Source organism: Aulonocara sp. 'chitande type north' Nkhata Bay, linkage group LG12 (assembly GCF_057382095.1).
Source record: "Aulonocara sp. 'chitande type north' Nkhata Bay isolate Kocher_YH1m ecotype deep benthic linkage group LG12, A_spYH_male_GT1.1, whole genome shotgun sequence".
Taxonomy (NCBI): Eukaryota; Metazoa; Chordata; class Actinopteri; order Cichliformes; family Cichlidae; genus Aulonocara; species Aulonocara sp. 'chitande type north' Nkhata Bay.
In genome coordinates, this window is record NC_141355.1 from 23,949,973 (window position 1) to 23,976,508 (window position 26,536).

General features: G+C 38.5%; 1 protein-coding gene across 3 annotated transcripts; it reads right to left on the bottom strand.

The window, feature by feature from the left end:
• egflam (EGF-like, fibronectin type III and laminin G domains) lies at positions 1-25,323 on the bottom strand. Of its 3 annotated transcripts, XM_086314525.1 has the most exons (26): positions 24,803-25,322; positions 19,264-19,373; positions 15,442-15,528; positions 15,242-15,268; positions 14,883-15,000; positions 14,641-14,776; positions 12,035-12,201; positions 9,856-9,930; positions 8,604-8,716; positions 8,254-8,501; positions 7,461-7,648; positions 7,188-7,288; positions 7,009-7,109; positions 6,717-6,861; positions 5,714-5,903; positions 4,791-4,916; positions 4,145-4,388; positions 3,940-4,051; positions 3,215-3,331; positions 2,783-2,963; positions 2,496-2,519; positions 2,212-2,290; positions 1,986-2,129; positions 1,484-1,567; positions 1,056-1,159; positions 1-956 (listed from the first exon to the last, which is right to left on the bottom strand). In XM_086314525.1, the coding sequence occupies exons 1-26, from the start codon at positions 24,906-24,908 to the stop codon at positions 805-807; spliced, it is 3,279 nt and encodes a 1,092-aa protein (XP_086170651.1). In that variant the 5' UTR covers positions 24,909-25,322; the 3' UTR covers positions 1-804. The 3 variants fall into 3 exon arrangements, 2 of the variants coding, with proteins under 2 accessions (XP_086170651.1, XP_086170650.1); XM_086314524.1 differs by lacking the exon at positions 9,856-9,930 and having other exon boundaries at positions 24,803-25,321; XR_015131847.1 differs by lacking the exons at positions 1-956; positions 1,056-1,159; positions 1,484-1,567; positions 9,856-9,930 and having other exon boundaries at positions 2,060-2,129; positions 2,809-2,963; positions 24,803-25,323.
• Between the last annotated feature and the right edge of the window lie 1,213 nt (positions 25,324-26,536).

Here is a 26,536-nt window from a genome sequence, read left to right on the forward strand (position 1 = left end):
TCATTTTGATAATATAATCAAGAGTTACAAGCAACAATTCAAAGGCTGATGTCCACAGCACTGTGGTTTGTGTCAGATGACAGCAACAGTATGTCACACATAATTTACTGAGGATTTGATCTGCCTCACCATATCAACGTTAGACTTTCATGTTACTAACGTCTGGGAGATCAAAATGAAAGACCAAGTGAACTAAAAGAAGAAAGTTAAAACCAACATTTTGTGTAGCTGACGTATTTACCCTCCAAAACTAGAAACGTTGTTAAAAACTGACATCCATCAGATTTTAGAATCAGTCTACAGACTGATAAGACATCACGAACAAGAATACAAATGCCACAACAACAAAGACAACAGAAATCCCCTAGAACCAAAACCAAAATCCTCTAAAAGAAGTTTATCTCTGCTCGCTGTTCTAGGTCAGGTTCATGATGACTTTTGATCCCTTGGATCACTTGGTTCTTCCAGCAATCAAATAAGGATTTACAGTAGAAAAAAAGAAAAGAAATAAAGATACAAATAGAGTCATCCAATGAAAAAGTCCTTCAAAGGGTTGTTTTTTTTTTAAAGATCCTCATCAAACATAACACTTTGCTTTTTTCTCCCTCTTTTCACAAAGTACTTGTGCTTTCTAAAAATCCTCTCAGGGTCATCAGATCTGAATTGGTACAAAAACAAAAACACAACCACATATTATAATTTAAGTTTTTACTGATTTGTTGCTGGTAAGTGAGCTTTAAGATGACAAATCAGATGATTCGGTTGGAAAATCTTATCTTAATCTCAATCTGCCGAAGTCATTCACTAGTTGGAACAGGTATTGATGTTCTTGCCGTCAGCAGCGTCCTCCACCAGCGCTAAGTGATAGTCCGTGGACAGTGTGAAGTGGGACACGCAGCCCACCAAGCCTCCAATGTACTGTCTGTTTGTGTGAAGCGCTATCTCCTTCATGCCACCTTAAGACGAAGAACAGAGAGAGCGCAAACATACAGATGTGAAAATGATCTCTTAATCTTTATCATTTTACGGGTTTAGAGATTTGAGGTTTCACTTACCAACATATAAGGGTCCATTGATATTAAGTTGTCTCATTTTACCAGGCGCCCTGCCTGTCTTTGCCCCGTAGTCATCTACAGTCAGCTTTCCTGACTGGCCATCCCTGAATACAGTAAATCAGTTAGTCAAACTGAGAAACTGAACTTTTAATTTGTGCATAACATTTTTGTTATATATAAAAATAAAATATTGACCTTAGATTTTATATTTAACACAGGGATTGAAAGGTGATTTGCGGTAGCAAAAGACTGTAAAGAATGACCTACAACTGCTACTTCTACCGGATCTGTTGGTTTATAAATGGTATAATAAGGCTATAATGCAATATGTTATTATAAAGACTAAGAGAGGCAATTTAAAGTAAAGAGCCACAGTGGAATGTGATCAACATACTGGATATCCACTTGACAGGATTTCATGAGCTTACCTCACAGCTTTGACTCTGTGCCACTTTCCATCGCTAAAGGTCCCGTTGATGACAATGTTGGCTACACCACTGCCCAGGTTGTAACTACAACAACATGGAAATGCATACACGTACAGCAGACTGCAGTGGAATTACATTTTTATGGTACAAGCCTGATTAATCCTGATTCTCTTAGTGATCATGGTCCTCACACAGACCTTTTTTTTGTTTTTAGCTCTACCTCTGCTGAGCACGTACTGTAGCTCACTACCCCTTGATGGCATCGGCAGTCATACTCGATTATTACTGTCCTTCTTGTGCACAATTTTTTTTTCCATTTGTGTTTTATGACGTTTTTTGCCCAGCGCGAGAACACAGAAAGGGCAAACACATGGCATCTAGAATTTACACTTTAATTAAAACATTTCTTTACAATCCAGTTACATTTGATTAAGAATTATAAGACATCATAACATATTTTACTGTTTTTATAGTGCCGTTCATGTTTTACAGTGATAAATACCTGAAGATGAGAGCGCCATCTTGAAGACCCATAGAGAGGAAGTCACTGTTGGGTCTCATTGGACTGTCTCCTCGCCAGAGCAACAATCCGTCTTTAGCTGTGCTCTTAAAGCGCATGAAAAGGCTGGATCTGGACCCAGATACTCTGTAGAAAGATTGTAGAATGCACTTCATGAAAAAGCTAGAAATTAAAAAAAACACACACACACAGGAATTTCCCCACCAACCTTTTAAGGATATCTCTGTTGTCATAGGTCAGGTAACTTCTTCCGATGAACTGTGGAATCTCTATGGCTTCAGTAACAGCTGGGAAGAGAACAAGAACTCCTTTCATATCATCACAAGGTGGCAGCATCAGCACGTGTCAACTTATGTCTACAGCTAAGAGAAAAGACCAAATCTGATCCTGCGGTGGAAAATGTGTGAAGGGAAAGAAATCTTACGTGTTTTCCAAACAAGGAAAGAAAATTAAAAAAATATCTACTTTTTGAGATCAGAGAAGAAGACTTACTGTTCAAACAGTAATTCCCACACTCTGTTCCATGAAAGCATTAAAGAGAAAAAGTAAACTTAAGGGACTAAGTTTCCTTGAGAAAAAACTGTCATATTGGTGGATTTAAAACAGAAAGCATTATAAAAAATAAAACTAAGCACAAAATATTTCATGTAGCATGTAAAAACATCAGCATATTTTATTCTTAGCACCGTGTGAACAGCCTGCTGATTTCTGTGACGTGCACCAAATTGCACATCAACCGAGTTCATCTGTCGATGAGAACAATTCCACATGCAACAGACCTTTCTGGCAATGCCTGCCGTCGTACCCTAGAGGGCAGTCACACTCATATTCATCCCACTTTGGCCTGCAGGATCCTCCATTGGCACATGGACTTTTCACACATGGGTGTGCAGAATTGGCTACATTAACTCCACCAGCAGTTGCAGTTGTTATAGGGATGGTGCGATCATTGAGTATTAGCTGAGGGGGTGAAAAGAAAAGAGCACAGAGAGGAAAAGGACAAAATGAAAGAGCGCGACTGTAAAAAAAAAAAAACCAAACTAAAATCAGACACCTGCCACAGTAGCTTGGAGATTGTACGCAGTATACATCATATATAATGTAATGCTGCTGTGTCACTCTTGATGGATTGGAAATGACTGAGTAACAATATAGCAAATATAACTGTGTTGCAGATCACTGATGTTGGCATATCTAAAAAAAGCAATCACCTTCTGAATAATGCCAGTGAAGGGTTTTATTACACCTGCTGTCCGCTTGGTTTTATCGTACTCTGGCACGCCGCCAATATAGAGAGGTGAGCTGCAGTTGATCTGAGTGAAAGCTCCCTGAAACATAAATACAGCAGAGAAACAGGTGAGTCATGTCAAACCATTCATCCGCACGTCCGCTTAAATAAATACATGTTTTAAAAATCTATAACTCTGGATGTGTTTCGCTTGGTCAAAAAGAGCCTGATATTTTTCTCAGGAGTTTAAGAACCAAACCACGGCTAAAAGGTGATTAAGTGTTGCACATTCAAGAGTTGACTTTGACAGGTGATTGTTCTAATACAAATGTCACTTAAACATGCTTTAGAAACTAATAAGGTGTGTGCGTATCATGCATTGAGGTTTCTAATGTCATTAATTCCTGTTTTATTTTGAAATTCCCCAATTCTGTGTATTTCAGTCAGTTTTACTTATTGTATCTGGTTAGTTTCCCACCAGCTGTGTGCATTTTTGGCCACTTGTCACTTGCCTCTCATGTATGAAGTCTACCCTGACTATAAAGACCTCGTACTTATACTTGCTTCTAGTATCTTGTGGTTTGATTCTTTCTCCCGTTAAACTATAAAGTTGAGTTTTTTGTGAAGTATATTTTCTATAAATATATTTATTTTCTAATAATAACATAACATAGTTTTTGCAGATGGTTCTAATGGACTTTAATGTACCTCAGCAATCCCCTCCATAGGTCTTTGGCTGTCCACCTGGAGGATACCACTCTTTGCTGTACGTGATACTCTTAGCTCATGCCATGAGTCCAAACTGATCTGCTCCTCACTCCTGAAACACACAGTAACACACATTTAGTAAATCTAGTTAGATAATGTAAAACCAATGTGAAAAGAAGATTCGAAACTTGGCTCTATCCAGCACCTTATGACAGCTCCTCCAGAGCCACAGTCAAATCTGAACTCTACATATCTGTCCACCAGGTTTATAGCAAGGAAGTCCCCGCTCCCTGCGTCATCACTGTACAGCAGCACTCCATCAGGGGCTGACGGCTGAAACGTCACCTCAAACTCAGTGAAGGACAGGTAACTCTGTGAGGACTGAGGCCATGGGATGACGGCATATGAAAACACTGTTTCATTGAAGAGCGGCGAGGACAGTGAGAAACCTGAGGAAAAGGAGAAAAGACACAAGAAAATAAGTAAATGTAAAGAAGAGGAAAACAGTTGCTAACAACACAATGAGATTGTAGGAAGAGATATATCAAGGAGAGGAAAAAGTGAAAGGCTATTTTGTGTGAAAGGTGGTCTGACATGCAATCAATCCTTCTACCGCCATATGAGAAATATTTCTTACTTCAATCGATTTTCTTGGCATTTTCTTCAACTGCTGAGTAATTACCTTGAAAGGTTTATGTGACAATACGTGGAAGTCAGCAGGTAAGAAGAAACGGCAGGGATTTTATTTTTCCTTTTTTCACAGCTGTTCAAAACTCTCCTTGTAAACTGGATGCTTATGTGCGCGCTTTTGCAGGTGTGAGGGGGGGAAAAAGGGGAAATGGTTGACTCACTCTCTTCACAAAGTGCTCCTCTGAAGCCAAGTGGGCACAGACAGATGTAGCCATCAGCACGATTTGCAAAGCAGACTCCACCATTGGCACAGCTGACCAGGTCACACACATTGTCACTGCACTCACCTGGTACATTAGGACAAAGCCAGCATATGTACTCTGCATATGTTTGTACACACTTACAACATAAATACAGTTTCCATGACTGCATTGTTCCTAAAAGTGAGCAGGAGTACAACACTCACACAACACGCACAATCAAAATATATGAGTTTTTTTTTTTTTTTGTTTGCTTGCTTGTTTTGTATGAATGGGGTATATTTATAAATAAAAAAAAACTTTCAGTGATTTTTAATTTCTTGCAAAATTTATTTAATATTCTTACCTCATTCATAAATTCATGTTGTGAAAAAGTCCTTTGTGTTCCATAATTTGCCAAAAACAATCTGCTTCTTGCTTCAGTGACATATTGGCTAAAACCCTGTTATTAAAAAGCTATTTTTGTCTGTCGCTGTGACAGAAAATTATCTAAAATGGCAACAATTCCTTTCTTATATCACTGGATTTGTCTTTTTTGATAATGTCAGATATTTTAATGCTCTCATTATACACCACGACATGGTCTGCTTTCATTTTTTCTTTTAAGCAAAGTGAAATAACACTAACACCGGGTGGTGTGATGAATAAACACTGTCATCCATATTCAAATTATGCCCACTAATGATTATAGTTATTTACTGTATGCATGAAAACCAAACAGCCAAACTCTAGAATTACTGTTCAGCTACTCAACCGAGCACCAAAACTTCAGGAGACCTAGTGCACTGTGGGTAATATGGATAAGAGCCAGGTGCCACTGGCAGCGGCCACATTAAAATAACATTCATCACTCAAATTCTCTCACATCCTGTGTGCTTCCTTACCTATATCAGCTCCACTCAGAGCACTGCCCAGGGGCCATGGCCTGATGTCTGTAGCCTTATTGTTGATGGTCAGACTCTGCATGCAGCCAACAAAGCCACGATTTGTCCCTGTCGCTTTGACCAGCCAGTAAGCGCTTGGAGATCCACCGACATGCAATGGGGAGCGGAAGGTGATCTTACTATACTGACCCTAAGAGGACAAGATGAAGAAATTAAAACCTCTTTATTTATATTTTAAGGATAGTCTGACCCCTTGTAAGACAATATTTGACAATATGCACCAACAGTTTTGGTGCAAGTAGTTACAGGAACCAACTGGTTATCCAGATGATGAAAGTGTAGCACCTTTAAACCTCTGGGCAATCACTTTTATTCGCACGGTGACTTTACAGGTTGCCTGGTAGGAGTTTGACTCGGACATATTGCCAACATGTTGCAATCAACATTAGTCAGTCTGTGCTAATGACTGCAACTCATCTGGGGCAAGTCTCTTTGCAATGGTGGACTCAACTGTCTCCAAACTGGTTGTATTTTGGTTATATTTCTATATAAAAGCAAACCTGCAGAGCACTTGTGTCAATTTACCATCCAATTTACCAAGAATGCAAGCAGTTAATTTGAGTTTCTGTGCATCTAGATGGAAAACACAAACAGAGTGCGTGTAATAGCCGACTTGATCCCATTCGATAGCCGACTGAGCAGACTGATCGCCGTCTCTATACACCAAAATCACTTTGAAGATAACAACTGACTGCAAAAGGTTGCAGACCTGGTCCCTGTCTTCAAAGCAACCATTGCAAAGACAACAAGACTGCAAGTTCACTGCACACAACTGCACTAATTTTAGTAGAGTTGCAGTCTCCAGCCACTGACTGACTGTAGCATTACACCTGACTGATGAGACATCTTGTATCAGTATGCTTTAAATCACTGTTTAACTTAAAATATGTTTTTAAAAAACAAAAAAACAATTTGACATTTTTCATTTTCTTTGTATTATAACCTGTGATCGTCCGGATATGGGTGTGTCGTTGTCCATACGGAGCCAGCCACTCATGCCATCTCTGAAGACAGTTACTGTGTGCCACTGACCGAGAACAATGCGGCTCTCACTGACTATCTGAGCTGCTCCTGTACCACAGTTAAACCTGCAGAGACAAGAATCTAGCAGGTAAGCATCATAGCTACAGACAAGGAAAAATCCCATCTCTAAATCTTATGCACCCTACAGTGCACATTTATTTCTTTTGATAAACAGTACATGATAGCTAATGTTATTCTGACATGTTCCTCACCTGTAATGAAGCTTCCCCCGAACCAAAGCCAAAGAAGTAAAGTCTCCACGGCCATGTTCATTCTCTCCACAGTACAGCAGCAACCCATCCTCAGAGTCTGCCTGCACCAAAGAGAAACCGTCTGAAATCTATTTTAATCACTGATAGAAAAAAAAAAGATATGAAACGTGATATCTTACCTTAAACTCCAAAGTAATCTGAAAGGTTTGATAAGAGTTTTTTAAGGGTTCAAAGGTCATGTGAGAGTGGCCATGGAATCTGGGAAACTTCACTGATAACGCTGAAGGAGGACAAATGAAAAGAAAAATCATGACAAATGAGAAGTAAGAGCACCCATGGGTTGGAAGAAGAAAAGGCCACTTCTTGCAACCTTGACAAAATAGCCACTACACTATCAGAGCACAGCTGACATAAAATGTTTTTAAAAAAAGAGATTCAGAAATCTTTCTTACCCTCAGAGCACGTGTCCCCTCTTCGTCCAAGGTTGCAGTGGCAGCGCGAACCGCCGCTTTCGTAATCAGTGAGACAGAAGCTGTCGGGCGGACACACAGTATCATCACAGCTCAGGTCGTACACACGAGGTACCTCGCCTTTCCAGGGGGACGTGGTCGTAGTAGAAGTGGTGGTCGACAAAGGGATGCTTTGGAGGATAAAAAGAGAAAGAAAGATAAGGAACTTTAGTAATCTGTTGCTAGTTGGGGTTACAGTAACCTAAGAGGCAATGTTTTGTCGTGTATTTACACCTTCATCAGGTATGTCTTCTAAAGGTGGCATTTGATTGTAAATTGTTCCTTTTTTGCTTGAAGGAAAGGAACAAACAGCAAAAAGCCCAAAGTGCTCACCCAAAATCAACAGAACAGGGGCCAAGCCACCATATATAGCTGCAGATAATGACATACAGTACATCACAACCAGACATGTGTGACATTTCACTGCTCCATTCGCTATCTTTATCAAATAATTAAGTATAAGAGCACAAAAAGACATGTTCTAGGTAGCTAGTAAGGGGGGGAAGCAGAAAGCCAGGAGAGATGGAAATATAATAATCACAATCACAGACTAAGGAGAAAAACTGTGAGCATAAGAGCAGTAAAAGATTTATTTTCTGTTCACGAGGAACAATCTATAAGTGGCTAATTTTGCCTTTAAAAGGTTTTGAAATCTCATCAACAACAAGAAATTGCAAAAAAATCCTTGATGGAAAACAGATATTAAATTAAATAATCATTTTAACATCAGTCTTACCTGGTAGGGGTGAGTGGGGCAGTAGTTTTGGTCTCAAGAGTGCTACTGGGCTGTGAAGTGACTGGGAAAAGCAGATCTGTAAACTCTGAAAAGATGGATGATGTGGTGGTGGAAACTGGTGCAGCTGTAACATTTGGAGGAGTCATGGTGTTCATACGGTAAACAACATTTCGACCAGATGGGGGACCAGAGTGTGAACGCAGTTGGGACTTCCTGTTGTCCTGACTTATACCCGGAAATGGCTTCAACTAGGAGAGAAAAGAGAGAAAATCAGCGAAAAAAAAGTGAAGTGAGTGATAATCCAACAGAAAATAGGGTTGCAGTTTAGCTCTGGACTGTAAAAAACACACCTCTTCAATGAAGATATCATAATCAGAGTCATCAATGTCAAAGCCATCTTCATCTTTGACCCGAGGATCTGTGATGTAACTCCCATAATCACCGCTGCCAACATCTGATGCACCTGTTACAGACACCACAGAGGAATATGACTTGATAATTATTACAAAAGAGAGCAATGAGTACAAAAGGACAACAACAGGTTATTAGGTAAAACACAAATCATGAATTCCATGCAGTGAACGCAGGTCAGAGAATCAATGAGCTGGAAAAGCTGAAGACATGAAAGCGGGATTGCAAATATACAGTAAAGCTCAACTTCAATCTTTATTTTTTGTACAACAGATAATTTGACTCTTGGAGAAAAGCTCAATATTTTCCATCAGTAATATGAGAAAGTGAAATGAAATATATTCTAGACTCAGACACAGTTTAAAGCATTTTTCTGCTTTTATTCTGATAGTTATGGACGGTAATCCATCCATTATTAGTAAAGTATAATAAATACAATGTATCTCTTGGCCTAGTTCAGTCCAACCACAATCACTGCTTGACTTTCCATTTTGTGCTCATTGACATAGATTTTCTGACTTTCATGAGCTATAAACCATGTAATAAAAATTTCAAAAAGAAATGCTTGAAATCTTTTTCTTTATATGCAATGAAAAAGAAGCATATGAAAGTGAATATTTTTCATTTCTTTTCGCTTTTTTTATTATTTGTTATAAACACGTTCTCCATTTTGCTCTTTCATTGGCTTCTTTTTGAATACGGCAAGTTGGTGTTCATAAAATCACTGAGTCTCCATTATAAAATGTGTCAGTCATTTTGCATGAACACAGAGGGCCACCAGTGGTTTCTTTCATTATATATTTGCAGGATCCAGGGGTGCCTATTTAGCTCAGTGGGTTGAGCAACAAATAGCCTTAAAGGCAACTTCAGGTGCCTGGGTTTTATTTCACTCTCTGTCCATCTTCTCCTGTTTGCTCTACTGTCCCGTCATAAATAAAATAAAATAAAATAAAATAATAAATATGTATATTTGCAGTCTCTTTCCCATGTATGACAGTGATGGTACAGTTAGTTGGTAGCAACAGTGAATAAGATCAAAATGACAAACAATAACGGCGGTTTCACGGCAGAAGAAGCTCTGGTCTTTGGTTATGACTGTGACAAAGGGGCAAATGTGATCATACTTCTCATATTATGATGATGATAATGGTGACAATAGTAATCCAGCTGATGCTAGCCCAGTAAGTCTACCTGTTAGTCTGTACCGAGGCTGCTGCACCACATACTGAAAAGTGTCTCCTCCGTTCAGAAGTCTGCCATAAGAAGCTCACAGTGTGCAAAGACAAAGCCAGACAGTAAATACCTGGATTCCAATAAAACCTGGGAATTGTTACAAATTTATTTCACAATAGCAATAAAATACATGTAAACTTGAGGTGGAATATAAATCAGCTTTTAAGATAATCAATATGCATTTTTATATTTGTATAGAGCTTCATGATGTCTTTTGTACACACTAGAATGGAAAAGCAAACAAAAACAATATGTGCATGTTCAACATATCACACACACACACACACACCCATCCCTCTTACTCTGAGAAAGCTTAATCTTAGCTTACATAACCACTGCTCCCCCTTCTTCTTGCCCTTCTCCCCCCTCATTCCTCTTAACTGTGTAAATGTAGAAAATGCTGGAATCTGAGGGATAAAATCATAAACCTTTGTGTATTGCTGTGGAGTGATTAGGCACAATTGAAAAAAAAAAAAAAATATATATATATATATATATATATATATATATATATATATATATATATATATATATATAAAATTTATTGACTATATCGTTCACGAAACTAAACAGAAAGAAAACTTGACTTTTAAGTGTGAAACAGTGCCAAGATTTAAACTGTGATTAGCACAGCCTAATGACATTAAATCCACTGAATAGCAAGTGCTGGCACAGAGGCAGGGGGGATGCCCAAAAAAACCTCTCATCAAACTAATCTGCTGTTGTGTAACAGTCCCCCTCAAACCATACCACCCTGTTTCTAACCACTCTGACCACACAAACAAGAACTGCTGCAGAAAGAGCGGCAAAAAAAGTATGTCAGTCAGTCAAGCCCACGCCTTCTGCTCACTGGAGCAGTGGTGCATTGTGTGCATGTGTGTGTGCATCCATTAGGCATGTGCATGGGCAGAGAAGGGGTCTGGCATCCCATCCTTAATCCTGTCTGATGAGACTCGGACGTAACCCGCTTTTATCCCCTGCTGAGAAGCCACGCTTCTCTAGACCCGCAATTTCTGTCGGTCTGCCTCTGCAATTCACCCACAGCATGGTGTTCGTGTAACTTTCCTTCGCATCATTCTTAACAATGTCTTTTTAACTGAATCTGTCTCCCTGTCTGCCGCTCCTGCACTGTCTCTCTGAGGACTTAAGGCTCTTGTTTCAATCAGAGCAGTTTACAACAATCAGACAGCTAACACAGCGTTGGAAGCGGTGTCGCCCGCAGGTCACAGAAGAGAAACCTGGATAATGTGATTGTGTTTACATGGCTGTTTAATTTCAGTAGTTATAGATGTAAAAAGCTGAAGCCCGACATGGACTGCAGCTCACACTCACCCATACAAGCGTAACGCTATGCCCATTAATCTCTAGGTGAATTCATCCTCGATACGTTTGACATTATTATTGCACATTTTTGTGTGTCTAGCACATACACACCTGTATGAATGCGTGTGCGTTTTAATATCAATCAGCTCCTTCCATCCCCCCAACCCTATCTTGCCCCCAGCAGGAGACTACATCAAAAATAATAATGTAAATGACTTTGTTGCGGCGTATCTCCATTATCCAAGGCTTTGGTCACAATACCCACTGACACACTGCCAGGTGCTGTCCTACATTCAACCTGCACACAGTGTTTCCATGCCAAAGCCTTACCAGAGGTAAATCATTTTTACGTCACATGAGGTTTGAGGAGGTTTTGGCCTCCAAAAAAAAAGCTACAAACAAAAAAAAGCTAAATTTTTAAGAGATTTGAAAAATATTTGCGAATATAATATATTGGCCAGTTTCATTCAGATCCGTAGACTCACGCACCGTTGGTCAGGAGATAGAGTATGTTAATAATAATGTGTTTAACAGTCATCTGTAATGTTTTGGTCCTTTGTTACATGATTTACTATTGCTGCACACCGCTGAGAGAATTTCACTGACTCCACAGGAACACTGGGGTGTTTTGTAAATCATGAGGATTAGTTTGGTAATGCAATAATATGCACAGTCTGTTTTATTTAGCGTGGGTGTATTGTTTAAACTATACTGAAAGAGCGCTTGTTTCAAAATGTGGTTTTAAAAAGAGTAATGAGGGCGCTTGGCCACCACGACATAAAACTCTGGCTCAGATATCAACATTCGGCCTTACCGAGCGTGCGCACGGGATTGTTGATAGGACTGGGTGGGCTAACTCCGTGTTTGTTGACCGCCCTGACAACAAACTGGTACTCTGTTTCTGGAAGTAACCCTTTCAGAACCATGGAGTTAGTCTCAATGGGCTCACGAATGTATGTCCACTCTGTGTCCATTTCAGGCCTGAGAAAAGAAAAGACAGGCATAAAGATACAAATATAAGAAGATTAATTTGACACACATTTGATGTTTGATAGTTTCGAAGACATCAATTATCTTTTTTTTTTACTCCTCAGTCATTTTGTCTTTTAGAAATCAATGAAAAAAATGGTGATTACACTCAAAATCTCTCCAAAGTAATTGTTTTTAGAATGACGGTATGTTTTTGTGAGGGGTCAAAACTGTGATGTAATCTTCCACTTGATTGTGTTGCCCCTAATGAAAAAAAACATCTATAAGCAGCGGCATGGAGTACAGTGTCAAGATTGAATCTGAATAACTAAAGTTGTAAAAAGAGTTTCCAAAGAATAAAAAAAGAGATTATTTAACTGATTATTTGTTTCATTGTTGTTTTTGTTCTTGTTGTACTACCACTCTGGACATCCTTACATTACAACATTTTTGATTATCGTAAAAGTCATGAAAAAACTAAAACAATGAAGTCCTGAACTTTTCCTTAATCTCCAGCTTCCTTTCTTTGCCTGACTCAGGCAGCCTGGGGCCATAACTCTCTCTTGAACAGAGGCATCTTCAACAGCAGCTTCCACTCTCTTCAGTGAGGCCTCGTTTGATGTAAGGGGGGAGAAAGATTTGCTTCTGAGATGATCCTTCTGTGTTGAAAATCTCCCCGCATGCAAACACAGACACTTATTCTTGTCTGCTTGCTCACAGTAAGTGTTTTTCAGCCCGCCCATCTCTCCTCTCTTTGCTCATTCGCGGGGTGTTGTTTCTGCACCATGAAGGGCGACACTGCTGTGTTTTTTAAAGTTTGCTTCCTTTTATAGCTTTTAAACTCTTCTTTCTTTTATGACTTGCTTTTAAACATGTCTTTTAAATACCATCTGATATTTCACAGGAAAAAAAATATCTGGCAAATCATCAGACAATTCGAGACAAATTATTTCTGACCTCAACTTTTTTGGAAGAACACTTGTCTAGACATGGGAGGTTCTTTATCTGAGTGCCTCTATGTGTGCGTGCGTGTGTGTGCGTGTGCCTGAACATTACTAAACAAAGAATGAAACTCATTCTTTCACATGTCACAACTGACCCTTATGTCAAAACACAAAAGCTTACACTGAACAGACAGGAAAAGCCTCATGAAAGTCACTGTGAAAGAGAGCTGTGTGTGCCCTGTTTAGTTATTTGAATCTGAGTAGGTGCAGATCTCTACATCCGTTAATGCAAACCAACTGAATTTTGTTTGAAATATGGTTTCTTTTAAGATAGTGCATTATTAGCACTCTGCTAGCTTTCAAAACTGTTACTGATTAACAGTGTATATTATTGATCTATTTCTAGAAGTTAATAACTTCTAATAATGAAAACATAGTCCAATTATTTACTATTTTAAAAAGTGTACAGATGTTGTCCTGTGTCCAGCGTCTGCTTGTTCCTTGTTGAGAGCCTCAAAAGACTGAGGGCTGAGGAGTTGAGCAACTTCAGGAAGCAAATCAAAAAAACTGAAAGCTGGGGAAACCACTGTCCTAAAAAAACAAGTGCAAGCAACAAAATTTGATTTTACTGAGAATCACTTCAGGTTGCTTTGCAGCACTGTAGTGGCAGTGACTCTTTCAAAATCAACTCAAGGTATCTGATTAATTAAATCTGCAATCAGAAGCTGCTGTTTTTACATTTCAGCCCATAGAAGGATAAAACACACGGGGAAAGAATGAGAGGTTGTGGTAGCTATGTTTTGAACCTTTTAAGCAGTGTTTTTTAACTTTAGGGTGGACACCCTGAGGTGTTGTAAGATAACTTCATGTAACTGGTGTGAAGTAAAAGCATACAGCTGGGTAGCAGGGAAAGTGCCTGGCTAAATGTTAGATATCAGCGCAACAGGGTTTGTCATTGCTGGTGTACCTGAAAATCAAAAACACATTTCACATTTGGTTTATAGACATGAAAGTCAAGTTGATCTTCTAACACTCCTAGCAAAATGGAAAATAAGAAGATTTTGCAGAACTGTTCTTTTAGGTCTGCTATTTTCCTCCATGACGACAACACTCAGTCTTAACTTGTTAAGTGCATATGTGAGCTGATTTTTAAGTGCTTGCATAAATTGTTTTTGCACCAATTCCACTCAAAAAAGACCTTCTAGTGCTGAAGTCGACAGCTGTACAGCACCGTAAAATTACTATTCCTAAAGTTGGAACTGCTGATGTTATGGAGGATGCAGTTTGCACAGTCCGTTTGCCACTATTTTTATTTTATGTAATGTTCAGCTCTCAAAACTGTCAGAAAAAATTGGCTGGTTTTCAAAAGCGAGCAAGCCAGAACTAGCTCCAAACCAGCTCTGGTGTTGTGTTGATGTAAAAGAGGTGACTGGTGTTTGTGCTGTTGCGTGTGTCCTATGTATTAACATCAAGTCAGCAGTGATGAAACCGGTCAGTTCTGACTGACCTGATGTAAGCCACCAGGAAGTGAAGAACAGGTGCGCTTCCATCGCTCTCGCCTTGCTGCCACGATAGCGCCAGCTCTGTGTCGGATACGGCCATGACAGTGGGCTTGGAGGGGGGTGAAGGGGGCATGCACATTTCTAATGCCAGGGGAAAAAACTGTAGTCAGCGAATGGTGTAAACGAATTACTGTAAAGCTACTGGCATCGACTGTAAAATGATCTCCGTCTACTCACATATTCTTACCCTGTGAAGCAGTGCCGATGTCTCTGGGCATGCTGGGTCTTCCCTCCCCTGCCCAGCCATATGCTCCAACACTGACTCTGTAGTTAGTGTTCACCTTCAGGTTACTGATGTCCACATCCTAGAAGGTGAATGTAGGAAACAGTTAAGAAGCAAGGCGAGGATGATTAGAAAGAGAGAGGGATGAAATAGAAGAAAAGAAAGCAGGGATGACATTATTAATTAGGGATTTTCTCAGCATCAGAGCGGAAATAATATCAGGTTCACAAATAAATGTCAGTCGTGACAATAAAGCAGGAGAAGCGTATAATTTTATAGAGAAAATGCATAATGTGGAAAGCAGTGGCTAGCACGGTACTTACAAAGCTTGCTTGTCCATCAAATTGTCCCTTTGAAAAAGAAAAAAACAGATGTTTGCATAAAATCACGGTGTTATGACTTTAATAACAAGTTCAAACTGCAACATCCATTCAGGTTTCCTCTAAGCAAATTCCACATTGTCTACAAGTGACTGCTAAAAATGCAACGCCTATTACAGGTGAATGTATCTTTGGATACTAACAGTAGTCAGCATGTCCAAGCTGAGCGGCACCTCCATTATAGACGCGGTCCCTACTGTACGGCCATTCTTCATCTCTGTGTAGAAAACCTGGATGATACAAACATTCATAAAATGAAATGAGTTTTTGGTTTCTTTGGTTTTTGCCTTTCCGTTTTAAAGACATAGCAACAACAAAGTCAAAAGAGGGATCGCTAGAAAAAATTTATGAGGAAACTGAGAAGACTGTTTGTAAACTTAAAACAATTGGCCACCCCGCATGTTTATGGGGTAGCTCTGTAGTTGACTAATCCTCTTAGTGAAGACATATGGTCAAAAGCAGAGCACACGCAGTCATACTGATCCACAAATTGCTAATGGGCGACTCAAAACAAAAACAAGGGAAGAAGGAAGGAAGCAAGGGTTTGGGTTGTCTTAGAGTATACCACATTCAAAGAGAGGAAAAACTAAAATTATGACTTGTGTTACAAAAGAATCTCTATCTGTTTATTTGTTGATGACTTTCTATCAGGAGCTGAGCAACCAAAAAGCAGCACAGGTACATCTCAGTCCCCTGAAGGTCTACATCAGATGTTACCATGTTATCATGTTGCCTAGAAACCATCTACAAATGGGCTAAAACGAAAGATTTTATATGAGTTATATATATATATATATATATATATATATATATATATATATATATATATATATATATATATATATATATATATATATATATATATATATATATACACCTTATAACAGCATTGTTTCATTGTAATTTTATGACATTTTACATACTCAAAATGTAAAATATTACCTTTTTTTATCTAAATCAGATATTACAATGTCGTATTCCCCAACAAGCACAGACCAATGGGCTGAGAATGACCTACTCTTAGTATTGATGCACCTGCAGTGCCTTATAAAAGTAGCGTATTGTTTTAATTTCACAACCTTAAAATCTCATTTAAATCAACACAAACTGGATATTGTGATATAAAATGATATCACTTCCTTCCTAAAATTACTTAACAATGATATAAAACAACATGTATATAATATGTATATATAATATAACAGGACATGGATACAGGCATGTACTGGTCGCTCAATAATAAATAAAATTTGCAGTCAGTCAATTTTATGTTAAAACTTCCCTGCAACTTTTTTTTGTTCATTACTGAACGGAAACTGAAAGAAGCCAGGCCGGCTTTAAAAAGTCATATCGTGGAAAGGGTTCCACCCCAAAACCAGAACTTTCAAATATCAATCTAGTGCTCAAGGCTCTCTTAGTGGGCAGTGAGATGACAGCACTTTAGAAGCAGAAAAAAGAAAGTGGGGGACACTCATGCCAGTGGTGTGCAGAAGGAAATGGAAAATTTTTTCAAAGGAAAAAGAGAGACAATTTGATTTGTGACATATCAGAGAATTTGTTCTTTATGTTTGCCAGTTTGAAAAACCTTTCTATGCATTTTGAAAGGGCTCTTGAAAGAGTTATGTAAGTCCACTTCTCTTGGTTTTAAACAATTTTTTTTCTGGGACACTTGGACTCAAAAAATAAAAAATGGTTCAAACTAGAAAGAAGTCCTCTACAATGAAACATCCATATTCCAATCAAACATAACAGGATTTCAATTTTTATAAATAAGGTAGCTAACATCTGGCTTAAGACTTTGCTATGAAAGATATGTAAAATGTTTCATTTCACCAACATTAAATATCTAGCTACTCTAAACTTGTGATGCAACTTTGTTGTATGACTCATTTCATAAAAACATTCACCACCTTCTACTCTTAAAAATCAAAAGTTCAGCAGAACATGAGAATCATTTGCTATTGGATGCTAATGGAGCAGAGCAAACAGAGCAAAATGAAGCAGCTGAGAGTTTAATAAAACACTAAGACTATGCTGAAAGATAAAATGTGCAGATGTAGTCTATCTGATTAAAAAAGTAACAAAGTCTTTCAGCTGCTTCTCCTGCCCCATTCAGACATGTACGCCTTTCCTTTAATCTGACAGCTTCCCCCTTTATGTATGAACTTTTCCATATGTATGTCATTTTTCCAATAAAATTGTGACTCCTATCTAACACGGTTGAACCTAGTGACATTAACGGACAGGAACGCGCAAGATTGCATTTGAGTTGTTGTTATTTGGCCCAATTTATAAATAATAAAGTTTACAAATAACATGTATGTCCTAGAAATAAGACAATTTCATGTTGATTAGCTACTGATTGGATGTGATGTTAGAAAACAACAAAGTGATACAAGGGTGTGAAAGCTCCATTCACATGGTCTATAGGCTGGTTGGTGACCATCTAGATACCACTGGTAGCAAGTGACTGTTGAAGGGTGATGACTGTCGCTATCTACTTGATGTCTAAAGCTGCAGCCATGCAAGCCAGGAGAATCACTTGTTTCTACGGTGCTAAATGTGTATTCTGCAACTGATTGGCAAGTAGTTGCTGCAGGTTGTTGTCGGTTGTTAGTGTGAAATCAGTTGCAAAGAAGTGTATGGTGCTGCACCAAAACTTCCATGCTATTGCTTTACAAACACTTGCAAACTACTCTTTAAGTCGTAGTTAAACTGTGAAAAGTGCAGCGCAAACGAGAAACGCTCTTCTTCTACACTCCCTATTTTTTATTTGTTGTTGTTTTATTTAACCTTTAATTAACCAGGAAAAATAAACTTTTGAGATTAATAGCATGTCCTGGCCAAGAAGGACAGTAGTCAAACATAAGTTGGATAAATTATTAGCACATATCCATATATATATACATCCAAATCTACACACTGGTTAAGTACAGGCAAAAAATAGAAATAAAATACAGAAACAACCAAATTTTATAAACTTCAGATTCAATAAAAAAATGTATAACTTGGAAAAAGTAATTTTCTAATGCCAGAAATAAAGGTAATAATATTAAAGCAAAAGATTTATACCCTGAAATAACTGCCACCAAGTCATTTGAAATTGCTCTAAATCCATAATGTGAGACCAGTTTCTTAAGTTTTATTTGATTCGGCGGCTCATTTCTGGAGGAACGAACTTGAATACAATCTGAATGGTTTTTGCTGTTGTTTTTTTAATTCAGTGTGACTCTATGGGAAAGACAAGGAGAATCTTTCCCATTTCCTATTTGCATCGCATTTTCTTCAAGTCTTCCTGCATCTCTAAAAATAAAGGGGAAATCGCCATCATCTATGCAAACTACTGGCAACTGCAGCAGCAATCCGTTAGGGAGCAAACTAGTCACAAGGGGGTTCTTTACAACTGATTTCAACCAGTGACACCTCCACGTCTCAGCTGCTCAGAGAACACACATCTTTTGCCTGGGATCAGGCAGGTTACTCAGGCCTTGGTTTTTCAGTAGTTTGCCATCTTTTGGTGTAAGAATTACTAACTCTATGCAATAATATATGTTAGTATATCAATTTAGGTAAACTTCCATATTAGTACTTCAGGTTGATAACTGGTTCCAAATCTGTCCTCTCTATTGGTTTGGCACTACCACCAGTTCCTTTCATCATTGCTGATATTTTTCTGGCAGTTGTGCATTACAAAACAATTATGTGTAACCGGTGGAAGTTTAACTTTTGCCCCCTCTCCCCGCAGAGTAAAAGTACAATGCAAATGCTAAAATTGCGTAAACTGTATATTTGTAATGTGGGACTTGATAGAAGAATCCGACCTATAAGCAGGAAGAATGCTGATACAAATATTTAAAAAATAAAATAAAATAAAAAACCCTTACCAACATACCTAGTGACATAATGTAATATAAAAACTGAAATATTGCTTCAGTTGTTAAATTACATTATGTGTCTCTAATTACCTTATATCCAGTGATGGTGCTAACATGTCTCCGGGGCATCTTCCATCGTACACTGAAGGCAGTGCAGTTGATTGTCTCCAGCTGGATGTCTAATGGAGGACTCAGGCGATCTGGTTAAACAGAGACGACACACTTAGTGACAGATATAATCAGTAAGGGAAAGAGGAGATATACAAGGGAGGAAAGTACAAGTTTGGTTGTATTAGAAAGCTGTGACCACCTAGTTTTGGACTTAAATAATGTTATACCAGATACATTATGGAATTATTTTGGATTTCATTACAAAGAATCTTGATGTCCTGCTATCAGCACGGTTCAGTAAGTGATGAAATGTAATTTACAACATAAACCTAAAGCTGCTGAAATAAAAATTTTCATATTAAGCATAATTCCAAAATTCACTTTTCTGTTAAATGTATAAACAAACAAATCGATGAAGAAATATCATCATCAGTGTGTTATTGTACAGTACCCTCCCTGTAGGTGTGATTTGATGGGCTTAGCAGCCAATCAGGCAGATATTTTCATCAGGAATTGTTATAGACCAAAATAAACTTAAATGTAACTATTTCAGTTACAGTTACACTGTGGCCAGAAGCAACACTTCAGATGAACATGAATGCTGCTTCGTGTCTGCTAAATCATTAGCTGTTTAGCTAACATGCTCACCACAAAATATCAGTGTTGTGTTCTGAGGCTGTTTCCCAGTCTTCAAGTCTACAAAAATGTTGTAATGCGGATTTCAAATGTGATATTTTAAATCTTTACTTAGTACTTTCTACATGTTGACAATGCACACCATATTTTTAAGAATCATAATTACAATGCTTGTTATAATTTTTGATCAATAAATCATTAAGGTAAGCTTGAAGACCTTGGTAAAAAGCCAGGATTTCATGGATTGTTATAATAAAATAATAACAATAAAGTGGTACAGAAATGTTTTTTCTGTGTTACTATTCAAGCACTTGTTTGTTGTTTTTGTTTTTTGGAAAAAAAAAAATACAGAGGATTTCTTGCAAAGTGTGCACCATTGCCTAACCTCTGGATTGGTGCTTTGCTGCCAGTTTTGAACAAAATAAAGTCTCTTGCAACATATTTCCCAACATTTAGTCTGGAAAGAAATTACACTCTTTTCCACTTGAGTGCATTTGAGTGGTGAAAAAATGGACCACTTCTAGCTTATAATATCAACTGACTCTGACTTCACATGTCATTTTTTCATGGTTCTAGATACTACAAAGGCATGTAATTGCCTTCCCAGTGTTCAGCTATGGCCTTAAAACACAGTACTTAGAAAAGTTCTTAAAAGAGCAAGAAAGAGCAGCTACGCAGCTGTCGATCATTAGGACTTCTACTGGCTTCTAATGTCCTGTGACGTGACGTGGAGAAGCATGAGAAGACAGCAATGTTTACAGATTCATATTCGGACACTTTTTTGTCAAAATATTTGTATATAGTGAATATTTGCCATAAAAATGCTAAATATTGCTGTACAGCACCTCAATATTTTATGATGTATTTTAGTGTGCTTGCAGATAGATTTCCCTCATTAAAAAATATGAAATGCGAGCGTTTGGTTCAAAATCTCAAATATTAAAAATATTAGCCACAATTTTTCTGTCTGACTGACAGTTTGTGCTGGCTTTTACAGCTATAAACTGGTACTGAAATCAAAGAAACATAAATATAGCAAAGCAGAGTGCTGTAAATTGAAATCCCATGTAGAAACTCTTTTCCACTGTTCCTGTATTTTCTTTCCCGTGACTACCCTTTTCTCCCTCTCAGGATGACCTTACTCCTACCCACTTCGACCCTCTTCTTCCGTCATCTCTTTTCCTTTCTCGCACCCTTGTCTCTGCTCTTTCACCTGAGTGGATAATGAAACATGTCAGGTGAATTCCCTGATCATTTATCTCTCCCCAGGGGTGTGTTCCAAGCAAACACATGGGTGCGCTGAACTCACAGATTTCAGATAGAGATAGAGAGAGGGGTCTCTGTGAATCATTAACTGTATGTCTGAAAACTTACAACAAACTACATGATGGATCGATGTGACTTTTAATACCTTTGAATGAACTGCTATGAAACTGTTATTGCACTTAATTGTGTGTCGAGAAAAGCTTGATATAGCCACCTGACACTCATGGTGTTTATAGCAGTTACTATTTGTCTTCCATGCAACACTAGCCTGATTTTTTTCCCTTTCAAACACATAGAGGTTTGGACTTTTTAAAAAAAAAAAATGAAACACTATTACGGTTAATATTTAAAACCTTGCTGTGAAGCAACCTGCAGAGCCTTTCTGTAAGATGCCATTCAGAAGTGCTCTGCAGCATGTGTAAGTCTTCATCTCTGGGCAAATTCACGGCTACTCAAGGTGCCTGATTCAGCGCAGAGAAGCTGTGTTAAAAACACTCAGCACCGACTCACACAAACCTTGACAGTTGATTTAGCCAAAATAACCACTCTGCAGTTCAAGTGGCCGAATCGTTACTGTGCCACTTGTGAAAGAGGATTTATGGGTGTCTGGCGTGTGGTCCTCTCTGAAACTAATGTTAACAAAACAAATATTGATCAATCATATCTATATCGGAGATCACATTCGAGTATGGCCAAACGTTAAAGACCTCAATGCCTACAAACTGCACACTCTCACTGTCTCTTGATAAAGTAACAGACTTGCTTCTTATTAACATATTTTTTAATGAATATGCATAATAGTAAAATTTCCATTTGAAAAGCCAAACTGTTGCTTTCAACCTGAAGACATGGTGAAGTTCAAAACGAGCATCAGAATGGGGAAGAAATGTGTTTTAAGTAATTTTCTGCAAAACTGTTGATATACGGGGATTCTTTCCTGCAGAACCGTCTTTAGTGTTTACAGAAAATGATACAAAAAAAGAGAAAACATTATGTGTGCAGCAGTTCCCTGGGTAGAAATCCCTTGTTGATACCAGAAGTCGAAGAAGAATGGCCTGACTGCTTTGAGCTGATAGGAAGGCAACACTAACTTAAATAACCACTCGATTCAATCAAGACTGAATGGACAACATGAACAATGAACAAGCCTGAAGTAGATGGTCTACAGAAGCAGAAGACCACACCAGGTCCCACTCGGCTTTGATTCTCACGACCTTACCAAAATGGGTCAATATAAGATTTGGAAAACTGGTTGCTTGGTGTTATGAGTTTCAATTTCTGCTTTTACATTTGGATGGCAGGGCCAGAATTTGGTGTAAACCATGGGTAGGCAACTCCAGGCCTCAAGTGTCGGTGTCCAGCAGGTTTTAGATGTTACCCTTGGTCTACACACCTGAATCAAATGATTAGTTCATTACCGTCCTCTGGAGAACTTCAACATATGTTGAGGAGGTAATTTAGCCATTTAAATCAGCTGTGTTGGATCAAGGACACATCTAAAACCTGCAGGACACTGGCACTTGAGGCCTGGAGTTGCCTACCCCTGGTGTAAACAACATGGAAACATGGATACAGCCTGCCTGGTTGGCTGGTAGCAGTGGTGAACTAGCCATCTGGTGGCAGCATCCCTTCATGACCACAGACATAAATGGGATGTATTTTCTTATGGCTGCTTCCAGTGGGTTAGCACGCCAAGTCACAAAGCTCAGATCATCTCAAACTGGTTTCTCAATCATGACAGTTACTTCAGTGTGCTCAAATTACCTCCGTAGTCACCAGACCTCAGCCCAGTAGAGCACCTTTGGGATGTGGTGGATCAGGAGATTTGCATCATGGATGCAGTCGACAAATCTGCAGTAACTGCTATAACATGCCAATATGGACCAAAATCTCTGAGGAATGTTTCCACTACCATGATGCATCTATCCAGTGAAGAATTAAACCAATTCTGGAGGCAATAAGCTCCAATCAGGTACTAGCAAAGTGTAAATTGGCTGGTAAGTGTATGATATCAAAGTTTCCATCTGTCGCATACAGTTAAACCAGCATATCCAGCATAAGTTAACACTGTTTATTTTAAGTCCAAACTGTACCATGCATCACAGCAACATGTGACTTTCCTCAGTTTCAAATGTGTGAATATAAAGTCTTTTTTTCATGTGCTACAAGATCTAGTGCACTTTCAAAAAGCTGCTTTCATAATATTTACTCTCACTCAGTCAGCAATTATCAAATCTTATATTCAGATATTTTCTTTCTGAATAAGCCACCTATTCCCTCTGATTATCATCCAATTATGAAGAAATGCAGCTCTTTTCAGGTATGAGCCATTCAGAGATCATTTTTAGTAAGACACAGGCTTTTATGGTTCTCTTCAACAAATCTAAGGGATAATTACACAAATCTTTTTCCAATTACTAAAAAAATCAAATCAAATCTAATGCATGTGTAAGGTGATGGAAGATGTTGGGAAAAAAATGGGGAAAATGAAAAAACAAACATTTTCACTTGTTCTGTTACTAATGTGTATTTTAAGAGGGGGCAAAAACTGTCAAAATCCTGAAAAAGAAAGACCACCTGGATGTCATTCATTGTGGACCCTTGCTTTATTTTTAAGCTTGAATTTAAGTGTTTTCATTAAAGACAGATGTGACTCATGTGGACACCGAGTCCTGTTGACATTCCCCCCTCCCTGAGAATGAGGTCTGAAAGACCTCAGAACAAAAACAAGTACAATTGTCACTAGCAGTCATGAAGACAGAAGTAAAATCATTCTGTTTTTGGCAGTCTAAACTGTGGTGAGTTTATTGTGCTGACAGACAGATGTGAAAGTCAGCCTGCAGTGGCCTGTGGGCCCGTAAGAGTGAGGGCGGGAGAAATACAAGAGTCAGACAGAGTGACAGTGAGAGAAAAAGGAAGTGATGGAAAGAAAAAGAAAAGGAAAGAAAGGGGACCAAAGCAAGGAAAGGAAAAAGAAGGACAAAGAGTGAGGGAGTGGAGGCTGTGCGCATATCATGAAATCAACATCCAGGGATTTCTGTCCAAAGGACACATTGGCAAGTTTAATGATGGCTGCTCCAGTAAAGCTGAAGATTTCATTTTCTTTCATTCTATCCAGCTGACATATTCTGTAAAACTTGTAGCCAGCTTTTATCATCATAAAGTATGCCTTGAGAGGAGAAATTTCCATTTTATCTGGTTTTACAGTCCACACCATAAATATTTACTTATTTCTTGCTCTTCAGGCACTGTTCTTAAGCATGTGTAATTTGAAATTAAATAGCAGATAATAAATTCAAGTAACATTTATCTTTTGTAATGAAACTAGGTTTTTTATGAGTATGGAAAAATATGAAAGGGATAGGTCTCTTAGGGACATTAAAGTAATACTAAGATATTATGTGTGATGGAAAAAACTTTGCATAAAATTGTGTAAGGTTAAAGCAGACTTAACGTTACTGGTGTAGTGCAGCAAACATGATGAGCACATACAAATACTGTGATTACATCCACAAGGCTTCACTATAAAGACCAACTTAAAATAAAATCAATAATGATTAGGCTATTGTTATAACCGTAACACCTTGTCGGAGCTGGTTTTAGCTGCAGAACTTACCAGACCTTCGAGCATTTGATCTTCTTGCACAAAAGCAAACGTTGGCTATGCAAATTGCAAAGAAAAGTAGATACAAAAGACTTCTTTGTTTGCACTTAGATTCCATGTCTTGTTTTGGTCGAGATTTTCAAAACCAGTGACCAATGTTCATTTTATCACACATTCAAACGCACATGTAAATGCAGCTAATCCCGTCGCTGATAAAAGTTTTCTTAAAAACAAACGTTTTTCATCCAAATTTTGGGGACGAACGCCATCCAAAGACGTGCAGGGTATGTCCGAGAGGAGAGGGCATCTACGGTTTGACACTGATAAGATTACAATCTGCAAAAGATCAGTGGGAGGGACACATTAGCGGACGGACGGGCAGCCACGGTGCTCTGACAGGCGCTCTGACAGACGATGGAGAGGGCTGTTCCGACAATTCACGCGTAATGCGCACAACTGAACGGTGGCCACGGTGATTCTTTTTTACTGGTGGAGATCCATTTCCTTTCGCTCCAGTCCAAGTAGTAGACAACAAATAAGATGGACAGCGAAGTGCAAGAACGTAGGGCCATTTAGAGCTAAGAGGATAATAAGCGTCTAATCCGCACACTGGACACAGATGGAGAGCGTGTCTTTACGCAAAAGCAGGGGAGCCGCTCAAGCAACAGACACTCAATATGAATAACGTGTGTGTGCGTTTGTAATTGAGTGGCTGTGTGTACAACAAAACCCAAAGAGAATAAATTAACTGATTAATAATGTTAGCGAGAGAGACGGTTAGTTATCCATTAATGTGTGACTAAATTACCGAGAGAATACCCATTCATTATGTTCTTCATAGGAGTCTCAGCCCGAAAGAAGTAAAATCTAATCAAGAGGAAGGGTCTCTGTATGATTTAAAGAGAGAGAGCGGTGGAGAGAGGGAGAGTGAGAGAGAATGAGTTAAACCCTGGTGGTGGAGGCAGGCAAGAAGGGCTAAAAAAGAAATAAGTATAGAACACATAATACAAGGCACTTTTTGGTGCTGATGAAGTGCATTACCTACAGACTTGGTGAAAATGTAGTTTCATCCATTACATGTCCTACACATATTAGTGTCAGCGCAGCAGCAGTGGGCCTATTAACCCGAACTATCCACCTGGAGGAACACATTTTGTAACTTGATTCCATTTTGGTGTCCATTTTTGTTATATTAGTTAGGCTAGATAAAAATCTAACCCACAGCTAGGAACCACTCTGATTTGTTAGGCTATTTTCATTTTCACTGCTGCTCATCTACTTCAGCTTAATTTTCTCTGCCAGCCATATTCCACCTCCAGAAAAGGTATGAAAAATTCAATGATCCCTCAAGCCATGCGAGGTAATTTGAAAATAATTTTGTCTCATTTTGATCTAGTATTTTATTCCTGACACACACACGCAAAATGTATCCTGTGGGAAATAGGAAATGCATATTTGAGGCATAAAATAAATTCCTACAGAGACATAGTTTTACCTATAAACTACACTTAGTTGTGGTCAGAAGTATACATACAATCATCATAGGTATGACTGTCATGGTAATTTTATTTTTATTTTTTGCTCTTAATGATTTCTTTGAACAGTTCTTCTACCAAGCTGGAATAACTGCACAACAAACATCTTTAATGACTTTAGAAAAACAAGACCTGGTGTGCAAGTTTGAATTTATTTGGGATTTTCTCTGATCCGCACAGGGTCAAAGCATAATATCAGGTTAAAATATAC